General features: G+C 45.8%; 2 protein-coding genes across 4 annotated transcripts in view; both read right to left on the bottom strand.

The window, feature by feature from the left end:
- wfikkn2b (WAP, follistatin/kazal, immunoglobulin, kunitz and netrin domain containing 2b) lies at positions 1–3,097 on the bottom strand. Its single transcript, XM_063004004.1, has 2 exons — positions 2,918–3,097; positions 1–1,524 (listed from the first exon to the last, which is right to left on the bottom strand). Exons 1-2 carry the CDS (start codon positions 3,095–3,097, stop codon positions 1–3), a joined length of 1,704 nt encoding a protein of 567 aa, XP_062860074.1.
- A 15,807-nt stretch (positions 3,098–18,904) lies between these two features.
- The window catches only part of abcc3 (ATP-binding cassette, sub-family C (CFTR/MRP), member 3), an 87,663-nt gene continuing 83,295 nt past the window's right edge, over positions 18,905–23,272 (bottom strand). For all 3 annotated transcript variants that reach the window (XM_063003336.1, XM_063003337.1, XM_063003338.1), the window contains 4 exons: positions 23,039–23,197; positions 21,431–21,597; positions 21,120–21,314; positions 18,905–19,480 (listed from right to left, as the gene is read on the bottom strand). In XM_063003336.1, coding sequence (XP_062859406.1) covers positions 19,372–19,480; positions 21,120–21,314; positions 21,431–21,597; positions 23,039–23,197 — 630 coding nt within the window. In that variant the 3' untranslated portion in view covers positions 18,905–19,371. The remainder of the gene's footprint in view (positions 19,481–21,119; positions 21,315–21,430; positions 21,598–23,038; positions 23,198–23,272) is intronic.

Here is a 23,272-nt window from a genome sequence, read left to right as displayed (position 1 = left end):
TCAGACCGAGCTAACGGCGAAGTCCTGTTGATGGAACTGCTTGAGAAGGTCACACGTGTTTTTGTCCATCACCTCTCGCAGCCTCCGGACCCGGCGAGGACTGAACAGGCTGACGAAGCTGTCGGGCTGCAGGACGGCCATTCCGCTCTGCACCTCGCCCATGATGATGATCTGACCGTCGGAGGTGGTGATATTGGGGCACGGGCAGCTCCAGTCCATGTTCTGCAGCGTCACCTCCAAGGGTTCGTTCAGCATAAACTTGAGTCCCATCTTGTCGTCCTTCAGGACCTCCTCGACGGTGACGAGCACCCGGCCCGAGCCCTCCTCCTCGATCAGTTCCGTCACCCGTCCCAGGATGACGAAGTCGCTGGCGCAGAAGCTGTTCACCATCTTCAGTCGCGGGTGGCACGGCTTGCAGCGCTGGGCTTTGGGAAACGGGCACGTGTTCTCACAGGCCTCTTTGGTCTCAAAGTTGTTGTCGTTGCCTCCGCAGCCGCTGTAAATGAAGAGCTGGCACTGCCCGAGGGCGCCGCTGTACGCCCAGCGAGGCTTGTACGATTTGCAGGGGCCCTGCAGGCTGGGGAGGCCGCAGGGGGGCGGAAGGTCGGCCTGGCAGGACGTCATGCAGGACTCAAAGGTGTCGAAGTGGTTCCTGTTCTGGTTGCAGTTTCCGTAGGTGAACATGAAGCAGCGGTTCTTCTCGCGGTCGTAGTACCAGCTCAGCTTCTCCTCGCCGCACTCGCCGCTGTCGGGAACCTTCAGGCACTCCTCGGGAGGAAAAGGAGTCGCGTTTTTCGGCTTCTGTTCCTCCACAGAGTCTCTGTCCAGGACGGAGAGGGTGAAGTGAGCCTGGATGGAGCCGCCGGAGTTCGTAGCCGTGCAGGTATACACGCCCGTGTCTCCAAACTGGGTGCTGTGAACCACGAGCTGTCCGTTGTTGGTCACGACCATGTTCCCCAGCACGTGGTTGGGCTTCAGGACCACGTTTTCCTTCTCCTTGAGTTGCTTCTCCCAGGTGATTTCGGGCATGGGCCAGCCGGACACCTCGCACAGGAAGCTGGCCGTTTCACCCACGAACACGGACTGCTGCACCGGTCTCGCCGTCAGGACCGGGGCTTGGACTTCCAGTGGTGTGGTGAGCAGTAAGGTGGTGGTCAGGAGCGCAGTGGTTCCTGGAGGGAAGGGGCTGGTGTTGACCGGGTGGGACCTGCAGTTGACGACGGACAGCGAGATGCCCTTGGTGCAGGCCTCGGCGTCCATGTAGCACTTGTTGTAGTAGGTCATGCCGTCCGAGGCGCAGGTGAAGCGCGGCTGCTTCTCGCACCGGTCCCGGCACTTGCACACCGGCTGGCCGTTCCAGATGTGGCACTCGGAGCCCTGTTGAGGGCACACGAACTGCTCGCAGGTCGCCTCCGTGGGCATGCTCACCGCCACCTTCTTTGCGGCCCCGTCTATGTAGCGCGCGCCCACGCAGCTCCGGTTCCCACAGACGTTGGAGCAGCACTTTTCAAACGCCTCGCATTCCTGAGGAACAGAAGCACGAGCAAACGTTCTGAGGTTAATGTCACCTACAGTCAGTCCTGCAGAAACCGTTCAGCTCTTTACATGCAGGTAAATTATTACAGCGTTTTTAATCACTACAGTTAACAGGATAACATTATTAATGAAGTATTACAGCAGGCTGCCCCTGCATCAGTCTGTCCATCCATCCATCCAACCATCCATCCATCACACACCTGTAATATTAACCACATGTCTCTCTCTCTGTACTCGGATATAAAATTCACTCCTCAATCATCAGTTCCCATAAACTTGTAATTTAATCGTTTCTGCTACTGCTCTTTATCTATGGCTGAATAAGTGTGTGTGTGCGTGCGTGTGTGTGCGTGTGTGTGCGTGTGCGTGCGTGTGCGTGTGCCCTGTGATGGACTGGCGACCTGTCTGGGGTGTTTCTTGCCAAATCAGACCCACTGCAACCCTGACTATAAATGATTGCATGAATACAGAAGTTAGCGGTCACCTGAACAGAGCTGCATGATACAGCAAACCTCTGAGTAATCATCTACACTACAGGGCCAAAAGTATTTGGACACCTGATTGTGAGCTTGTCCTAATTAAAATAGACCTCTTAAGAGTGACGCTCTGTATGATCTGTTCAGCTAGAACAACAGCCGCTCTTCTGAGAAGCTTCTCACAAGGCTTTAAAGTGTGTCTGTTTGTGGGAATTTGTGCCCGTTCAGTCAAAAGATGACAGCATTTGTATGGCTGTATTTATAGTAGATTTATTTATAGTATATCTATAAAAGTTTTATTTACAATGGATTTATTTATAATAGATTTATTTATAATATTTATTTATAATAAATTTATTTATAATAGGTTTATTTATAATATTTATTTATAATAGATTTATTTATAATAGATTAATTTATAATAGATTTATTTATAATAGATTTATGTACAGTATATTTATTTATAATAGTTTTATTGATATTAGATTTATTTATAATAGATTTATTTATAGTAGATTTAATTATTGTAGAGTTATTTATATTAGATTTATTGACAGTAGATTTTTTTATAATAGTTTTATTTATATTAGATTTATTTACAGTAGATTTATTTATAATAGATTTATTTACAGTAAATTTATTTATAGTAGACTTATTTACAGTAAATTTATTTATAGTAGACTTATTTACAATATATTTATATATAGTAGATTTATTTATATTATATTTATTACCAGTAAATGTTAATAATAATTAATAAGTGTTTAAATATTTCTGCCCGGTTTATTTGCGGTGTTTTGGATGTTTGGTACATTAAAGACCCCCCTGTGTGCCAGTATTTAGAAGTAAATAAATAAACATTATATACAGTATCAGTTTATAAACTAAATAAAGAAGCTGCTCACCTGGTCCGAGTCGCACTCCCGGGTGCAGGTGCTCATGGCATCCACCCACAGGTTGGGGTTGACCTCGTTGGGGCAGAGCCCGCGGTGTGGGTGCAGTGTGCCAGGCTGGTACAGGCTCATGCCCCTCACCCTCACCATCACCAGCTCGGTCAGCAGAAGAACCAAACCCCGCCACATCATCCCGCCTGGTACCTCTGATCCGCGGTGCTGAGGTTCGTGTGTGAATGCGGCGGCACCTACTGCGGAGTCTGAGCGGAGGGACGCGCTATGGAGAGGAGGGTTCAGATCCCGCTATTTATACCCCCCCAAAATCTAACCGGGGTAAAGCGCAGCCTGAAGAGCTGAACCCCCCCTGACCACGGAGCACATGACACTAACACACCGCTCCCGCGTCTGAGAGGTCTGATCAGGGTCCCTGAGAATCCGGAGCCTCTGTAACAGCTCACAAACACATCCTGAAGCTTCTGTAAGCAGCTCGAGACTTCATAACTGTTCCTAATTATATGGACAATGTAAATAATGAATATTTTTGATTTTGTTTTCCAACCCCCCCCCCCCCCCCCCCCCCCCCCCCCAAATTATACACACTTCTGTTTGTTTAATCTGTGTGATTACTGTTACATGTTTACAGCCTCTCTTACACACACACACACACACACGCACTCATGCATACATACACACTTATTAATACACACACACATACAGTGTATCACAAAAGTGAGTACACCCCTCACATTTCTGCAGATATTTAAGTATATCTTTTCATGGGACAACACTGACAAAATGACACTTTGACACAATGAAAAGTAGTCTGTGTGCAGCTTATATAACAGTGTAAATTTATTCTTCCCTCAAAATAACTCAATATACAGCCATTAATGTCTAAACCACCGGCAACAAAAGTGAGTACACCCCTAAGAGACTACACCCCTAAATGTCCAAATTGAGCACTGCTTGTCATTTTCCCTCCAAAATGTCATGTGACTCGTTAGTGTTACTAGGTCTCAGGTGTGCATAGGGAGCAGGTGTGTTCAATTTAGTAGTACAGCTCTCACACTCTCTCATACTGGTCACTGAAAGTTCCAACATGGCACCTCATGGCAAAGAACTCTCTGAGGATCTTAAAAGACGAATTGTTGCGCTATATGAAGATGGCCAAGGCTACAAGAAGATTGCCAACACCCAGAAACTGAGCTGCAGCACAGTGGCCAAGATCATCCAGCGTTTTAAAAGAGCAGGGTCCACTCAGAACAGACCTCGCGTTGGTCGTCCAAAGAAGCTGAGTGCACATGCTCAGTGTCACATCCAACTGCTGTCTTTGAAAGATAGGCGCAGGAGTGCTGTCAGCATTGCTGCAGAGATTGAAAAGGTGGGGGGTCAGCCTGTCAGTGCTCAGACCATACGCCGCACACTACATCAAATTGGTCTGCATGGCTGTCACCCCAGAAGGAAGCCTCTTCTGAAGTCTCTACACAAGAAAGCCCGCAAACAGTTTGCTGAAGACATGTCAACAAAGGACATGGATTACTGGAACCATGTCCTATGGTCTGATGAGACCAAGTTTAATTTGTTTGGTTCAGATGGTCTCAAGCATGTGTGGCGGCAATCAGGTGAGGAGTACAAAGATAAGTGTGTCATGCTTACAGTCAAGCATGGTGGTGGGAATGCCATGGTCTGGGGCTGCATGAGTGCAGCAGGTGTTGTGGAGTTACATTTCATTGAGGGACACATGAACTCCAATATGTACTGTGAAATACTGAAGCAGAGCATGATCCCCTCCCTCCGGAAACTGGGTCGCAGGGCAGTGTTCCAGCATGATAATGACCCCAAACACACCTCTAAGACGACCACTGCTTTATTGAAGAGGCTGAGGATAAAGGTGATGGACTGGCCAAGCATGTCTCCAGACCTAAACCCAATAGAACATCTTTGGGGCATCCTCAAGCGGAAGGTGGAGGAGCGCAAAGTCTCGAATATCCGCCAGCTCCGTGATGTCGTCATGGAGGAGTGGAAAAGCATTCCAGTGGCAACCTGTGAAGCTCTGGTAAACTCCATGCCCAGGAGAGTTAAGGCAGTTCTGGGAAATAATGGTGGCCACATAAAATATTGACACTTCAGGAACTTTCACTAAGGGGTGTACTCACTTTTGTTGCCGGTGGTTTAGACATTAATGGCTGTATATTGAGTTATTTTGAGGGAAGAATAAATTTACACTGTTATATAAGCTGCACACAGACTACTTTTCATTGTGTCAAAGTGTCATTTTGTCAGTGTTGTCCCATGAAAAGATATACTTAAATATCTGCAGAAATGTGAGGGGTGTACTCACTTTTGTGATACACTGTACATAGACTTACATGCACGTTACACAAACACACACACATACAATTACATACACATATACAGTGGGGCCAAAAAATATTTAGACAGTCACTGATTGTGCAAGTTCTCCTACTTAGAAAGATGAGAGAGGTCTGTAATTTTCATCATAGCTACACTTCAACTATGAGAGACAAAATGAGAAAAAAAATCCAGGAAATCACATTGTAGGATTTTTAAAGAATTTATTTGTAAATTATGGTGGAAAATAAGTATTTGGTCAATAACAAACAAGCAAGATTTCTGGCTCTCACAGACCTGTAACTTCTTCTTTAAGAAGCTCTTCTGTCCTCCACTCGTTACCTGTATTAATGGCACCTGTTTGACCTCGTTATCTGTATAAAAGACACCTGTCCACAGCCTCAAACAGTCAGACTCCAAACTCAACCATGGCCAAGACCAAAGAGCTGTCGAAGGACACCAGGAAGAAAATTGTAGACCTGCACCAGGCTGGGAAGAGTGAATCTACAATAGGCAAGCAGGTTGGTGTGAATAAATCAACTGTGGGAGCAATTGTAAGAAAATGGAAGACATACAAGACCATTGATAATCTCCCTCGATCTGGGGCACCACGCAAGATCTCATCCCGTGGGGTCAAAATGATCATGAGAACGGTGAGCAAAAATCCCAGAACTACACGGAGGGACCTGATGAATGACCTGCAGAGAGCTGGGACCAAAGTAACAAAGGCTACCATCAGTAACACACTACGCCGAGAGGGACTCAAATCCTGCAGTGCCAGGCGTGTCCCCCTGCTTAAGCCAGTACATGTCCAGGCCCGTCTGAAGTTTGCCAGAGAGCATATGGATGATCCAGAAGAGGATTGGGAGAATATCATGTGGTCAGATGAAACCAAAATGGAACTTTTTGGTAAAAACTCAACTCGTCGTGTTTGGAGGAAGAAGAAGAACCCAAGAACACCATACCTACTGTGAAGCATGGGGGTGGAAACATCATGCTTTGGGGCTGTTTTTCTGCAAAGGGGACAGGACGACTGATCCGTGTTAAGGGAAGAATGAACGGAGCCATGTATCGTGAGATTTTAAGCCAAAACCTCCTTCCATCAGTGAGAGCATTGAAGATGGAACGTGGCTGGGTCTTCCAGCATGACGATGATCCCAAACACACCGCTCGGGCAACGAAGGAGTGGCTCCGTAAAAAGCATTTCAAGGTCCTGGAGCGGCCTAGCCAGTCTCCAGACCTCAAGCCCATAGAAAATTTGTGGAGTCCGTGTTCCCCAGCGACAGCCCCAAAACATCACTGCTCTAGAGGAGATCTGCATGGAGGAATGGGCCAAAATAGCAGCTACAGTGTGTGCAAACCTGGTGAAGACTTACAGGAAACGTTTCACCTCTGTCATTGCCAACAAAGGTTATGTTACAAAGTATTGAGTTGAACTTTTGTTATTGACCAAATACTTATTTTCCACCATAATTTACAAATAAATTATTTAAAAATCCTACAATGTGATTTCCTGGATTTTTTTTCTCATTTTGTCTCTCATAGTTGAAGTGTAGCTATGATGAAAATTACAGACCTCTCTCATCTTTCTAAGTAGGAGAACCTGCACAATCAGTGGCTGACTAAATACTTTTTGGCCCCACTGTATACACACACATACACACACACACACACACACACGTCATACACACTCATGCATGCATACACACACTTATTAATACACACACACACACATATGTACATAGACTTACATGCACGTTACACAAACACACACACATACATTTACATTTATCCTGGTCAGGATCGCAGTGGGTCTGATTCACTGGGCAAAAGGCAGAAAACACCCAGGACAATTCACCAGTCCATCACAACACACACACACACACACACACACTCTGACTGTATGTCTTTGGTTTGTGGGAGGAAAACGGAGCACCCAGAGGAAACCCACACAGACACGGGGAGAACATGCAAACTCCACACATATTGAACCCAGGACCTTCTTGCTGTGAGGTGACAGTGCTACCCACCGAGCCACCGTGCCGCCCAGTTACAGATTTGTTAAAGCACTTTTAAAAAAGCAACACATGAAAATTAAAATAATAATTAATATAAAAATGTTCTTTTAAAAAAAAAATCTTTCCTATGTGTGTGTGTGTGTGTGTGTGTGTGAGTGAGTGTGTGTGTGAGAGAGAGAGTGCTGTGTTTGTGTTTATGAGAGAGACGATTAAACTGGGGGTGAAACTGCTCTGATTTTATTAAGTATCTACACCGATGAGGCATAACATTATGACCACCTCCTTGTTTCTACACTCACTGTCCATTTTATCAGCTCCACTTACCATATAGAAGCACTTTGTAGTTCTACAATTACTGACTGTAGTCCATCTGTTTCTCTGCATGCTTTGTTACCTCCTTTCACTCTGTTCTTCAATGGTCAGGACCCCCACAGGACCACCACAGAGCAGGTATTATTTAGGTGGTGGATGATTCTCAGCACTGCAGTGACACTGACATGGTGGTGGTGTGTTAGTGTGTGTTGTGCTGGTATGAGTGGATCAGACACAGCAGTGCTGCTGGAGTTTTTAAGCACCGTGTCCACTCACTGTCCACTCTATTAGACACTCCTACCTAGTCGGTCCACCTTGTAGATGTAAAGTCAGAGACGATCGCTCATCTATTGCTGCTGTTTGAGTCGCTCATCTTCTAGACCTTCATCAGTGCTCACAGGACGCTGCCCACGGGGCGCTGTCGGCTGGGTGTTTTTGGTTGGTGGACGATTCTCAGTCCAGCAGTGACAGTGAGGTGTTTAAAAACTCCAGCAGCGCTGCTGTGTCTGATCCACTCATACCAGCACAACACACACTAACACACCACCACCATGTCAGTGTCACTGCAGTGCTGAGAATCATCCACCACCTAAATAATACCTGCTCTGTGGTGGTCCTGTGGGGGTCCTGACCATTGAAGAACAGCATGAAAGCATGTAGAGAAACAGATGGACTACAGTCAGTAATTGTAGAACTACAAAGTGCTTCTATATGGTAAGTGGAGCTGATAAAATGGACAGTGAGTGTAGAAACAAGGAGGTGGTTTTAATGTTATGGCTGATCGGTGTATATCGTAACTACTGGGATTTTTGTACATTATGGTAGAAAGTGCAGCTCTGTCTCCACACTGCTGGCAGAGTCTCTGCTCTTTAGGAAGCCTGGATGTCTCGTAGTGCATTTTAAGGAATCTAAGAATTTAGACATTCTGGAGGGTCTCTGCTGGACCCGTGAATGTGAGGTTCTAAAAGCGGCGCTCCGTCTGTATACGGTGGTTAATATGGCTTTAATTATGGAGGTGTGTAAACAGTGGGTATGAATATGTGCCCGCCCCAAATCCACGTTTACGAGGGGGACCAGGTGTGGGGGGTATTTTAATATTTTCACCCCAAAACGCTTTTGTACAGACAAAATCAGACCCACGTGTTCTCATCATTTTATAAATACTCGTCCAAAAGTATGTGGACACCAAACCATGAGCTGAACCCCAAAACCACCTCAAATCCATGCTGCCTATACACTCTTATTTATGCAAAATATTTCATTTATGGAGTGTGTCTGTGAGAATTTGTGCTCATTTGGTTAAAATGTTGGATTTGGAAGGCCTGACTCACAGTCTGTGTTCCAGTTCATACCAAATGTGTGGGCTTTGGGCTCTGTGCAGGCAGCTTGAGTTCAGAACGCCGGTTTGATTGATTCATGTTGTGTTGGAGTGCAGCCCCACTAGTCCAGGGTTCGAATCCCTAGTGGTGCTATTGTACTATTTGGTGCTGTGCCTGGGGAGGGGAGGATGGCATGATGGTTTGATGATAAATTGGAGTCCTGAGTACTGCTTTGTGCACAGTGATTTTAAGGAAGCCGGACCCACAGCAGCCCTGACCAGCATCAAGCGTAGGTAAAAACAGTGATGAAAGCTCTACAGTCATGGGTTTGAATCTGACCTCCTGCAGTTTGTCCTAAAATGATCAGTGTGGTGTCGTGTCCAGGGTTCCTGCTATGTGTCCAGCAGGTAGTATTGGTGCTGCACAGCTCCAGGATCTTGGGTTTGAGTCCGACCTCATGTAACTGTCTGAAAAGGTTTGGAATGTTTTGACCAGAGTAAAGCTGTGGTAAAAAAAAAAAAAAAAAGCAGAATAATTTTATTTAATGCAAGTGGAGGGAAGAATCATGATTTGATTTCAGCTGTTGGACTAAAATAAACAAAATCCTTGAGCTTGATGAGCTGTTGGCCGTGTGGAGTTATTTCCCGTCTCACTGAAAAACAGAACGTTACCCCTAATTTTAGGAAACCTTTTTGGCTTTGACAGAGTTTGTACAAAAAAGATCTGGAATGCTGATTCATCTGACCACAATACACGTTTCCACTGTGCGATGGTCCATCCTAGATGCCTCCGAGCCCAGAGAAGTGGACGCTGCTTCTGGACATGGTGAACATAAGGCTTCTTTTTTGCACAGTAAAGTGTTAAGTATAATTTGTGCAGTAACTCTGTATTGTAGAGCTGATAAAGGTTTGATAAACTAATCCCTCACCCATGTGGTTATATCAGCTAGTGTTGAGTGGAGGTTCTTGATGCGTCTGAGGGATGGAAGATCACGAGCGTTCAGATAAGTCTTGTGTCCTCAGCCTTCACACACTGAAATTCCTCCTGATTCCTTGAATGGTTTAATGATGGAGAACATGCAAATCTCTTCCAATCTTTCTTTGAGGTTCATTGTTTTTAAACATTTGAATCATTTTCTCACACATTTGTGGACAAACTGGATCCTCTGATCATCTTTACTCATCAGAGACTCTCAGCCTTTCCTGGATGCTGCTTTTGTACCAAACCATGATCACAATCACCTGTTCACATCACCTGTTTAACATCACATCATTATTTAGATTTTACTTCATTACTAGCACTAAATTCCCCCGTCCCAACTTTTTTTGAAATGTTAAGCAGGTCTGAAATACAGGAATGGATGTTTATTAATAAATGAAATGAAGTTGAGCAGATAAAAGATGAAATATCTCAGCTTCATCCTGTCTGACATCAAATAAAAGTCAAAGTCAATGTAAGAAACTCTGTGTTTTATTTTATTGACATTTTACATGCTGTCCCAACTTTTTCTGATTTGGGGTTGTATTAAAAATGTGTTCTATTAGAATCCACCGACTTTCTGACTTATTTTTGGTTCGGTGTTGGAGGGAAGGTCAGAACAAACAATATAAACATCCTATTTACATTCGATTCCCCGGCTGATCAGCCACAGTCCTTTCATCTGGAATTTGCATGTTCTCCCCGTGTCAGTCAGGACAACTGGAGCTACTAGAAATTACTCTTTGTGTGTGTGTGTGTGTGTGTGTGTGTGTCTGCCCTGTGATGGACTGGCGACCTGTCCGCTGTGTTTCCTGCCTTTCGGCCAGTGACTTGGACACACTGTGACCCTGACCAGGATGAAGCGATGGTAAAACAGACGTGAATGAATAAATAAATGATGCTTTTGTGGTTGAACAAACTGCTTAGACCTAAAGGTGACTGAATTTGTATGGATGGGCACTGATTGATCAGTTGATGTTCCGGTTCATCCCAGAGCTGTTGAGTGGGGCTGAGCTCAGAGCTCTGTGCAGTGCACAGGGGCACAGTCTTGCTGGAACAGGAAAGGGCCTTCCCTAAAATGTTACTGCACAGTTAAAAGCATGACGGATCATTTGCTTTAAGCTGCTGTGGCTGAAACACATGAAGTCATTAGACGGGGTGTCCCAATACTTCTGCCCAAATACCACAAGCCTTAACTTATGTAACAGGTCAACCTGCTGTATAGATCACCAGGAGTGCGAATTACAGTATCATGCCCACCTGACTTGCCTTAATGGGCCAGCAGGGGGCACGGTGGTGCAGATGACAGTGCCGGCTCCTGTAATCAGCAATCTCTGCGCCTCATTAGGCTAACTTGGTTTTCCCATGAGGCTGAGACGCTGGGCTGATCTTTGTCTTAAATTCATGTCATGGTCCATCCTGGACACCTACAAACCAGACGTACCATGACCCACTATGTGTACATCCATTACTCGTGCGCTCACCTCGACCGGCAGAAGCAGAAGGAACGGCATGAGTTCGCCACCTTTAGAGGTGAACAATCGTGTCTCCGTGGTGCTTGGCCAGTCTGGTAGCACCATTAAGACTCGAACTCTCTACAGCGGTGAGCAAGGGGGCGCCAGAGCGCACCATTGTACTGATATTTGGTCTCCGGTTCAGATGTTCGTTAATTTCTCCAGGCCGAGACGTTGGCCGGTGCCGTTCTTTCCCGTAGGTAAGCTCGTATATGTTCTTTTTTCCTGCGCTCGCTCGTAGCGGCGGCGCGTACAGTCCGATCCGTTTGATCACGCTCTCATGAGCGCAGCGTTGGGTGTAAAATTGAAGTAACAGCAGCTTTAATGTTTTATGGGACGAGCTGTTTCTAGTAAGTGTTCGCTAATGAACTTCAGGAATGTTTTGGATGGCAGGCTGTTTGTCGGCGTGGGGGGTGGTGGTTCGGGAGGGGTGGTTGGTGCGGGTTCACCTCATGTTACCTGTCTTAACGATATATAGGTTGGCGTTTACAGTGCCTGCTGCGCCGTGGATTCAGTTCTGTGAGTGAATAAAAGCGGAGGAGGTTTTTTTATTATTTCTGTGAGCGTGTTGTCCTCACGTACCCTCGTGCAGAGAAACGATTCGAGCTCGGCGCGTCTGTGCGGACGAACGAAGGTTCTTGTGTAGAATTCCACATGGTCTACTGACTATTTCTGAATAAAACCATTAAAAGTCGCACCAGTAGAACTTTCCCAAGGATTCAGACTGAATGTAGTTCAACCAGAAGCTTTGTGATAAAAAAGGCAGTGAGTACTAATCTCAGCTGTGCTACCAGCCAGTCGGGCGCCTTTATGGACGACGTTCGGCTGGTCCGAGGGTGGGAATGAATGTCGGAGAGGATTCCTCATTTCTGATCGATGGCACTGCTCAGAGACGGGGGGATAATGGAGATCAGTGTGTGACTCGATACAGATCTCCGTATGAACCCTGGTGCAGGTGAGAAGAAGCGGTCGGTGCTGCACGCGTGTCGGAGGGGGCGTGTGTTAGTCACAACCCTCCTCAGTCAGGAGTGTAGGTCTGCAGCAGTAGAGGGGGAATTGGATATGACTAGATTGGGAGGAACACTAAGAAAAAAGTGCATGTTAGTTTCGCCGGGAGTCCAAGGTGGACAGCGTGCCGGTAAAATAAAGGCAGTGGGATGAAGCCGGGGTTTACAGTCGCCTCTCGATCTGCAGAACCCCGGTTGAGGACGGCGCCCCCTCAGGCAGGTTTAAAGCTCTAATAGTAATAATAATAACCGACTGTGTTTGAAACGCTGGCATGTAGCGAGAGCTCGAGTGAGGTCTCGCTGATCCTGATTGACGGCTTCAATAGTAGCTTTGTACGTTGCATTTTTTCAGCGATCTATTTTGGAGGCACATCACCTCGTTTGCCCTTTGCGGGCGACGATGCTTCAACTGTCTGTTTTATTTGGAGCTGGAATTAATAAACTGCTGTCAGTCCGCTGGCTCGTCGAGGAGACGAACGTGACCCGAGGCGAAGAGCAGGTAGGTACGTATCGACCAATTATCTCTGAAATACTTACCCCCAAAAAAAGCTTTACAAACAAGCTATAAATGGCAACAAGAGTGAAAACCATTTCAGAGTCGACGAGAGCGTGTGTTCAGGTTCTTTTATTTATAATGAAACGCAGCATCAAATATTTATATAACAAATAAAACCATCATCAACTAAGTACAACTAAGAACAATCCTTCTGATTAATAAATCAGGTCATGTCTACTGGTGGGCTGAGGTAGACGTGTCTACTGGTTACCATAAACTGGGAGAGTAACTCTGTATTGTAGAGCTGATAAAGGTTTGATAAACTAATCCCTCACCCATGTGGTTATATCAGCTAGTGTTGAGTGGAGGTTCTTGATGCCGTCTGAGGGATGGAAGATCACGAGCGTTCAGATTAAGCTGCACCCTCCACCTTTACACCCTCTACACCTTTACTGAAATTCCTCCTGATTCCTTGAATGGTTTAATGACATTCTGCACTGTAGAGGGAGAACATGCAAATCTCTTCCAAATCCCAGATGACTGACAGTGCCGGCTCCTGTAATCAGCAGTCTCCGCGCCTCATTAGGCTAACTTGGACTTGTCTTTGTCCTGTATTCATGTCATGGTCTATCCCGGACACCTTCAAACCAGCCGTACCACGACCAGCTACGTGTACATCCACTACTCGTGTGCTCACCTCGATCGAGAGAAGCAGAAGCTTCTGTTGCAGCAGCAGCGAGAAGGAACGGCATGAGTTCGCCACCTTTAGACACGACCAGTCGCGTCTTCGTGGTGCTTGGCCAGTCTGGTAGCACCATTGTACAGATATTTGGTCTACAGTTCAGATGTTGGTTAATTAATAAATCAGGTCATGTCTACGGGTTACCATAAACTGGGAGAAAATGCAGAAATAAAATAATAATAATAAAAAGAATAAGTGGTCAGGCTTAGTCAGTGGTCATTCTTTATATTATCTTTACATTAACCAAACTGAGCTGGGTTAAACGGTCACTGGATGCGACATTTTAGGTTATTTTCAATGTTTACTGCACCCACCAAAAACCTTTTATTACAAAGAGTTAGAAAAGCACAAATGTTTAGAAGAAAAAATACAATTCTAAAACTGTAAATATAGGCACCCAGGTGGAGCAGCGGGATATTCCACTAGCACACCAGCGCAGAGATTCTGAACTCCTCGGTTCGGAATTCGGCATTGCCACCGGTCAGCTGGGCCAGTGCCTGCAGCAGACACGGTTCTGCTAGGGAGGGCTGGCCGGACTATGTGGGTGGGGTCTTCAAACGCTGTGTAAGGACCCTGATTAGCAGATAGAGGCGCCTGTGCAGAGTGCATGGGTGGAAAAGGGTTCCACTAAGGGCTGGAGGAGGCGTGAGCAGTAATATACCCTCCTCACCTACAATCAGGGATCCACCAGCAGAGGGAGACAAACTGACTACCATAAATTAGGGAGAAAATGCAGAAATAAAATAGAAAAATATTTATAAACTGTAAATATAGTTCTTAAACAAAAGACAAATAAAAAAAAAGCTGAACAGCCAGGCAGTAACAGAACAAGTTTGGAAAAGAGTCCTGACAGAATAAGAGATAAAGACAGAACAGAAAATAAGCAGCGAGATAATCGAAGAGGAGAAAAGAGTCCAGGAGAGGAAAGAACAGAGACGAAGAGGTAAATGTTTGTATAGTAAACCGTTCGTAAGTCAAGGGTCGACTGTACCACTGTAAACGAAATGCATCACAAAAGTTATATAAAATAGAATATGAAATAAATACAGGATTAACAGAAGATTTAAGAATGTGCACTGGAGCTCTTTTTTAGTTCTCTATTTAGTTTCAGATTCTGAAGTGCCCATTCTTTGTCTTGGATATTTTTGCTGGACCTGGCAACCCTGCTGGCCAAACCACAACACTTTGTTAGTAGCTGCTCTGTTTGTAGTGAGCTGTTCGCGCCTATACACACGCCGGGACGTTGTAGCCTAGTGGTGAAGTTACTGGACTAGTAATCAGAACGTTGCTGGTTCAAACCCCACCACTGCTGGTGCTGTTGGGCCCTTGAGCAAGGCCCTTAACCCTCAGTTGCTTAGACTGAGAACTGTCACAGTACTGCAAGTCGCTTTGGATAAAGGCGTCTGCTAAATGCCAAAAATGTAAATGTATACAGACAACGATCAGCTGGTCTGAGGGTGGGAGTGCTGTAGAGATTCATTACGCCCTCTGCTGGCTGATCGATGGTGCTGCACAGAGACTGAGGATAATGGAGACTCTCCGTGCGCTATACAGATCTCTGTATGAAAAGAAGCGGTTGGTACTGCACACGTGTTGGAGAGTTCGGAGGTCTGCACACATTAAAAAAAAGATGAATGAAAGCAAATGCATGCAGTCATGTTCCACGATCTAGTGTCAAGGCTTGTTAGCAAATTGACAACGTTTGTCGCTGCATTCGGTGGTTTAGTGTAAATTTCTATCATTTTGGATTGTCGAAAATGTTGAAGCACTTCCCGCCGCGCTCTCTTGCGCAACGTAGGCGCTACGTGCGGCGGTCGGAGCTCTCGCTCGGCAGTGGCGTTGCACAAGAGGATTTTATGGCTCAATAGCGGTTTGCTAATCAAGAACATTAAGAACAAACATCGGCGTGCGAGTCCATCACGTACACCAAACTTCATGGACATGTTAAAACCTTCATCAGGAGAACGTCCCAAACGTCAGATTATTTACACCTACGCTGAGAGCCCGGGGCCTCGTCAACTTCCAGCTTGTTTTGATACACGAACTTCGTTTATTATTTTTTATCATCTCATGCCAGGTTTGATTCACACCTATTCTGAGAAGGTTCTGAGAAAACGCTGGTCTGTTTGGACGTAAGAACGGCGTTCGGATCACAAACGTCTCTTTAATTCCGCGGATTAAACCTCGCATCGTCCACTCCCCCCGTCCCCGCTCTCCGAGTTTCGGCAGCCGCTGGCGCTGTTTCATGTGGTTTGGCCCCGAGTGTGATGTTACCTCACGTTCTCCTGCTGTCAGAGGAGCGCAGTGTGGGATCTGAACACCATTCCAGCACTGAACAGAAAAACACCTCCAAACGCTCGCCCACAGGGCGTGAGGTGTCTTGTCCTTGTACCGGTGCCAACGTTTGGGACCCGACAGGAACCGCATGGCACAAAAAGCCCCGAAAAATTGTGCCAGCGTTTCATCATCCAGCTCCGCTTCAGGACTAATCTTGATTGTGGGGGAAGAGTAGCGGCGGTGTACTCGTCAGGAATTTTGTGGTTTCTTCCCTGACATGTTTGACACATAAAAGACTTTCACAGCTTTCACGGAACTTCAGCTCCGGCTGCACCACCGAACAATCACACCGGATCCGTCACGTACGCAGATTTCAAACATGCTAGCGCACCAGGTGTGTGTGTGTGTGTGAGTGTGTGAGAGTGTAAGTGTGTGTGTGTGTGTGTGTGTGTGTGAGAGTGTGTGTGTGAGAGTGTGTACCGGCAACCTGTCCAGGGTGTTTCCTGCCAGCCATCCAAAGATAAAACAATAAATGGTTGGATGGTTAGATGGTTGGATAAATGGTTAGATTATTGGTTGGATAGATTGTTGGTTAGATGGTTGGTTGGATGAGTAAAGGGTTGGTTGGATGGTTGGATAGATGGTTGGTCGGAAGTTTAGATGGTTAAATGGTTTGTTAGATGGTTGGATGGATAAATGGGTGGTTGGGTTGTTTGTTGGTTAGACTGATGGTTGGATAGGTGGTTGGAAGGTTAAATGGTTAGATAGATGGCTGGATGATTGGATAAATGGTTGTTTGGATAGATTGTTGGTTAGATGGTTAGATGGTTGGTTGGATAGATTGTTGGTTAGATGGTTAGATGGTTGGTTGGATAGATTGTTGGTTAGATGGTTAGATGGTTGGTTGGATAGATTGTTGGTTAGATGGTTAGATGGTTGGTTGGATAGATTGCTGGTTAGATGGTTAAATGGTTAGATAGGTGGTTGGATAGATTGTTGGTTAGATGGTTGGTTGGATAGATTGTTGGTTAGATGGTTAGATGGTTGGTTGGATAGATTGTTGGTTAGATGGTTAGATGGTTGGTTGTATGGGTAAATGGTTAGATAGGTGGTTGGATAGATTGTTGGTTAGATGGTTGGTTGGATAGATTGTTGGTTAGATGGTTGGTTGGATAGATTGTTGGTTAGATGGTTAGATGGTTGGTTGTATGGGTAAATGGTTAGATAGGTGGTTGGATAGATTGTTGGTTAGATGGTTGGTTGGATAGATTGTTGGTTAGATGGTTAGATGGTTGGTTGGATAGATTGTTGGTTAGATGGTTAGATGGTTGGTTGTATGGGTAAATGGTTAGATAGGTGGTTGGATAGATTGTTGGTTAGATGGTTAGATGGATAGATTGTTGGTTAGATGGTTGGTTGGATAGATTGTTGGTTAGATGGTTAGATGGTTGGTTGGATAGATTGTTGGTTAGATGGTTGAATGGTTAGATGGGTGGTTGGATAGATTGTTGGTTAGATGATTAGATGGTTGGTTGGATAGATTGTTGGTTAGATGGTTGGTTGGATAGATTGTTGGTTAGATGGTTAGATGGTTGGTTGGATAGATTGTTGGTTAGATGGTTAGATGGTTGGTTGTATGGGTAAATGGTTAGATAGGTGGTTGGATAGATTGTTGGTTAGATGATTAGATGGTTGGTTGGATAGATTGTTGGTTAGATGATTAGATGGTTGGTTGGATAGATTGTTGTTTAGATGGTTGGTTGGATAGATTGTTGGTTAGATGATTAGATGGTTGGTTGGATAGATTGTTGTTTAGATGGTTGGTTGGATAGATTGTTGGTTAGATGGTTGGTTGTATGGGTAAATGGGTGGATGGTTGGTTAGATGTGTGGTCGGAAGGTTAGATAGTTAAATGGTTGGTTAGATGGGTGAAAGCCTAGTGGCTGAAGCTTTGGATTATCAATTGTAAGGTTGAGAGTTCAAATCACAGCTCTGCCATGCAGCCACTGTTGGGCCCTTGAGCAAGGCCCTTAGTCCTCTCAGCTCCAGGGGCGCCGTACGATGTCTGAACCTGCACTCTGACCCCAGCTTCCAAACGAGCTGGAATATGTTTTCATTGTAGACATATACACTGATCAGCCATAACATTATGACCACCTCCTTGTTTCTACACTCACTGTCCATGTTATCAGCTCCTCTTACCATATAGAAGCACTTTGTAGTTGTACAATTACTGACTGTAGTCCATCTGTTTCTCTACATGCTTTGTTACCCCCTTTCATGCTGTTCTTCAATGGTCAGGACCCCCACAGAGCAGGTATTATTTAGGTGGTGGATGATTCTCAGCACTGCAGTGACACTGACATGGTGGTGGTGTGTTAGTGTGTGTTGTGCTGGTATGAGTGGATCAGACACAGCAGCGCTGCTGGAGTTTTAAACACCTCACTGTCACTGCTGGACTGAGAATCGTCCACCAACCAAAAATATCCAGCCAACAGCGCCCCGTGGGCAGCGTCCTGTGACCACTGATGAAGGTCTAGAAGATGAGCGACTCAAACAGCAGCAATAGATGAGCGATCGTCTCTGACTTTACATCTACAAGGTGGACCGACTAGGTAGGAGTGTCTAACAGAGTGGACAGTGAGTGGACGCGGTGTTCAAAAACTCCAGCAGCGCTGCTGTGCACAACACACACTAACACACCAGCACCATGTCAGTGTCACTGCAGTGCTGAGAATCATCCACCACCTAAATAATAGCTGCTCTGTGGTGGTCCTGTGGGGGTCCTGACCATTGAAGAACAGCATGAAAGGGGGTAACAAAGCATGTAGAGAAACAGATGGACTACAGTCAGTAATTGTAGAACTACAAAGTGCTTCTATATGGTAAGTGGAGCTGATAAAATGGACAGTGAGTGTAGAAACAAGGAGGTGGTTTTAATGTTATGGCTGATTAAAACACATTAGGGAATGACACGGTGGGTGTGAGGTTGTTTATATATATTTAATAAATCACGTTAGTGTTTATAAAGCATTAAGCACGTCCTGATGTACAGATATAGGATGAAGCTGGATGTGAACGTCTGAAGAACAGTGTCAGCACAATACGAGGGTTCCACCTGAACCCGTGACGTTCTCCTCATGGCAGAATCGCCGTGATTGTCAAGCAATGAAATTTGGTCACCAGCGCACGAGCGGCTCCCCACAGTAACAGTAACAAACATCTCACGACTCAGTCTGGGCAGTAACTTCACCAAAAAGTGATAACGAGTGGTACAAAAATAGAAAAGTTCATCAAAAAACTCACCGGCTGATGTAACAGCAGCGCTACGGCCTATAGAAACACATCCACTCATATAATAATAATAATAATAAACAATAACAGCACTGAATCATAATAAAAATATAAACTATAGATTCACTGGCTCAGCATCACCGCAGCGCTGGAGGGGTCACGCCAACCCGGCATCCTTCACCATGCCATAAAAAATCCCTTTCTGTGTAATGAGCTTCACCGGAGTGTCGAATTCAGCAATCTGCCCCTTATCCAGCACCAGCACCCTGTACAGCACACACACAGATCAAAGGATTAATAATCATAAACAATAATAACAACAACAATAACAACGACAACAACAACGACAATAACAACAACAACAACAATAACAACAACAATAACAACAACAACGACAACAACAATAACAACGACAACAATAATAATAACAATAACAATACCTGTAAGTGTTCTATTCTGATACAGGTGTAAACATGGGCGTGTTCTATTCTGATACAGGTGTAAACGTGGGCGTGTTCTATTCCGATACAAGTGTAAATGTGGGCGTGTTCTATTCCGATACAAGTGTAAACGTGGGAGTGTTCTATTCCGATACAAGTGTAAACGTGGGCGTGTTCTATTCCGATACAAGTTTAAACGTGGGCGTGTTCTATTCCGATACAAGTGTTCCGATCCAGGTGTAAACGTGGGCGTGTTCCAGGTGTAAACGTGGGCGTGTTCTATTCTGACCCAGGTGTAAACGTGGGCGTGTTCTATTCTGATGGAGGTGTAAACGTGGGCGTGTTCTATTCTGATGAAGGTGTAAACGTGGGCGTGTTCTATTCCGATACAGGTGTAAACGTGGGCGTGTTCTATTCCGATACAGGTGTAAACGTGGGCGTGTTCTATTCTGATCCAGGTTTAAACATGGGCGTGTTCTATTCCAATCGAGGTGTAAACGTGGGCGTGTTCTATTCCGATCGAGGTGTAAACGTGGGCGTGTTATATTCCGATCGAGGTGTAAACGTGGGCGTGTTCTATTCCGATCGAGGTGTAAACGTGGGCGTGTTATATTCCGATCGAGGTGTAAACGTGGGCGTGTTCTATTCCAATCGAGGTGTAAACGTGGGCGTGTTCTATTCCGATCGAGGTGTAAACATGGGCGTGTTCTATTCCGATCGAGGTGTAAACGTGGGCGTGTTCTATTCCAATCGAGGTGTAAACGTGGGCGTGTTCTATTCCAATCGAGGTGTAAACGTGGGCGTGTTATATTCCGATCGAGGTGTAAACGTGGGCGTGTTCTATTCCGATCGAGGTGTAAACGTGGGCGTGTTATATTCCGATCGAGGTGTAAACGTGGGCGTGTTCTATTCCGATCGAGGTGTAAACGTGGGCGTGTTCTATTCCGATCGAGGTGTAAACGTGGGCGTGTTCTATTCCAATCGAGGTGTAAACGTGGGCGTGTTCTATTCCGATCGAGGTGTAAACGTGGGCGTGTTATATTCCGATCGAGGTGTAAACGTGGGCGTGTTCTATTCCGATCGAGGTGTAAACATGGGCGTGTTCTATTCTGATGGAGGTGTAAACGTGGGCGTGTTCTATTCCGATACAGGTGTAAACGTGGGCGTGTTCTATTCTGATCCAGGTTTAAACATGGGCGTGTTCTATTCCAATCGAGGTGTAAACGTGGGCGTGTTCTATTCCGATCGAGGTGTAAACGTGGGCGTGTTCTATTCCGATCCAGGTGTAAACGTGGGCGTGTTCTATTCCGATCGAGGTGTAAACATGGGCGTGTTCTATTCCGATCGAGGTGTAAACATGGGCGTGTTCTATTCCGATCGAGGTGTAAACATGGGCGTGTTCTATTCTGATGGGAGGTGTAAACATGGGCGTGTTCTATTCTGATGGGAGGTGTAAACAGTGTACCGTGTGTAGTCCATGATGGTGTTGAGTCTGTGAGCGATGGTAAAGACGGTGCAGTCCTCGAACTGAGTGCGGATGGTGGATTGGATGAGGTCGTCGGTCTCCAGGTCGATGGCGGCTGTGGCTTCGTCCAGGACGAGGATCCTGGTCTTCCTCAGCAGGGCTCGAGCCAAACAGACGAGCTGCCTCTGTCCCACACTGCACACACCAGCACAACAACTGGCATTAGTGTACCGGTCATACACACTCTCAGTGGTGCTATCCACCGGTCACTTGGCTGTGATTGGATATACTGTATAGCGGTGTTAATCTACCTTAAATTCTCTCCCCCCTCGGAGCACTCCAGGTCCAGTTTAGCCGTCTGATTGCTGACAAACTTGTGGAGGTGAGAATGTGTTAGAGCGTTCCACAGGTCATCATCACTGTACTTCATGAAGGGGTCAAGGTTCATCCTTAACGTCCCTGAGAACAGCACCGGTTCCTACAAAAGCATAAGAGACAAGACTGTACTATTAACGGCAATAACAGCATCCTAATCTTTATTTCTACAATAGGATGTCCAACGAGCACATAGTCGATTGTCCACATACTTTTGGTCATATACTGTCCAACCCCAAATCAGACACGTTGATGTGATTACAGACAGGATGAACCTGAGATGTTCCATCTTTTCTTATTAATTCTCTAAACATCCATTCCTGCATTTCAGACCCGCTTGACATTCCAAATAAAGTTGGGACGGTAAAGCATTTACCGCTCTGTAACGTCTCCGTTCCTTCTCACGACACTTAAGAGACGTTTGGGCACCGAGGACACCGAGCGATGACGTGTTTCCGTTATTTTGTCCCGTTCTTCCTGCAGACACGTCTTAATGTGTGGAACAGTTCAGGGTTCAAGATTCTCCTCACGTCCTCTATCGGGGACAGTTGGGACGGGGGGAAATTTAGGGCGAGTAATGAGGTTAAAAAAGCTAAATGATGTGATTGTGATCATGGTTTGGTACAAAAGCAGCATCCAGAAGAGGTTTCTGAGTCTCTGAGGAGCAAAGATGATCAGAGGATCCAGTTTGTCCACAAATGTATAAGAAAATGATTCAAATTATTAAAAACGACGTTCCTCACAGAAAGATCGGAAGGGATTTGCATGTTCTCCCTCTACAGTGCAGAATATCATTAAACCATTCAAGGAGTCTGTGAAAGTAGAGGGTACGGGTGCTGGAGCGTCCTGCCTGCAGTCCTGCTCTGTCCCCGATAGAGGACGTGAGGAGAATCTTGAACCCTGAACTGTTCCACACATTAAGACGTGTCTGCAGGAAGAACGGGACAAAATAACGGAAACACGTCGTCGCTCGGCGTCCTCGGTGCCCAAACGTCTCTTAAGTGTCGTGAGAAGGAACGGAGACGTTACAGAGCGGTAAATGCTTTACCGTCCCAACTGTTTTTGGAATGTTAAGCAGGTCTGAGATGCAGGAATGGATGTTTAGTAATAAATGATTCAGGGTTGTGTATTAAGCGCAGTATTAAATGTAGACGTGCGGGGCAGGCGAGGACAGACGGGTCCTCAAAACTAGGAGAGGAATTAGGGTCAGTTCAGTCCAGTAAATGAAGAACAGAAATTCCTGCAGGGAAAGGAAGAAAAAAAACGAAAGACGAAGCAAATATGTTAACAATCTGGACGCCAGCTAGCGGCGAATTGGAGGCGAGCGGTGTAATTAGCCACCGAAGAACATTTCAAGCTGTTTTGTGAGCCTCTCACTAGCATGAGCATTTTTTGGCACGTGAAACGAATTCCTGCTTCTTTTTGTTGTCGTTTTTTGATGCCAGGGTGAAACCCCCCACATGAGAGGAATATTAATCCCACAGTAAACACGATTCCCGGCAGCGCCTAAATTAAAACAGATGAAGGAGGCTAAAATCTTCCACCTGGGGGATTATAGTGAGCCGGGATCTCAGGTCGTGCAGGCCGATCTCCGAGATCTTCACCCCGTCGATCATGATCTCCCCTCCGGCCGCCTCCAGCAGACGGAACAGGCACAGCGTCATGGAGGACTTTCCCGCTCCCGTCCTCCCCACGATGCCGATCTGCGAGAGAGCGGAGCGGAGAATCAGCGCCGAACGTACACAGACCTGGAGAACCTACGGGAACCACCATGCTCA

Source organism: Trichomycterus rosablanca, chromosome 10 (genome assembly GCF_030014385.1).
Source record: "Trichomycterus rosablanca isolate fTriRos1 chromosome 10, fTriRos1.hap1, whole genome shotgun sequence".
Classification (NCBI taxonomy): Eukaryota; Metazoa; Chordata; class Actinopteri; order Siluriformes; family Trichomycteridae; genus Trichomycterus; species Trichomycterus rosablanca.
This window is presented reverse-complemented; position numbering and strand designations above follow the sequence as displayed.

Excerpts from the sequence above, each read along its gene's own strand:
- wfikkn2b (XM_063004004.1), bottom strand. The coding sequence starts at position 3,097 with ATGATGTGGCGGGGTTTGGTTCTTCTGCTGACCGAGCTGGTGATGGTG. Across the intron at positions 1,525-2,917 it reads GGGAGTGCGACTCGGACCAG|GAATGCGAGGCGTTTGAAAA; the intron begins GTGAGCAGCTTC and ends TCTGTTCCTCAG.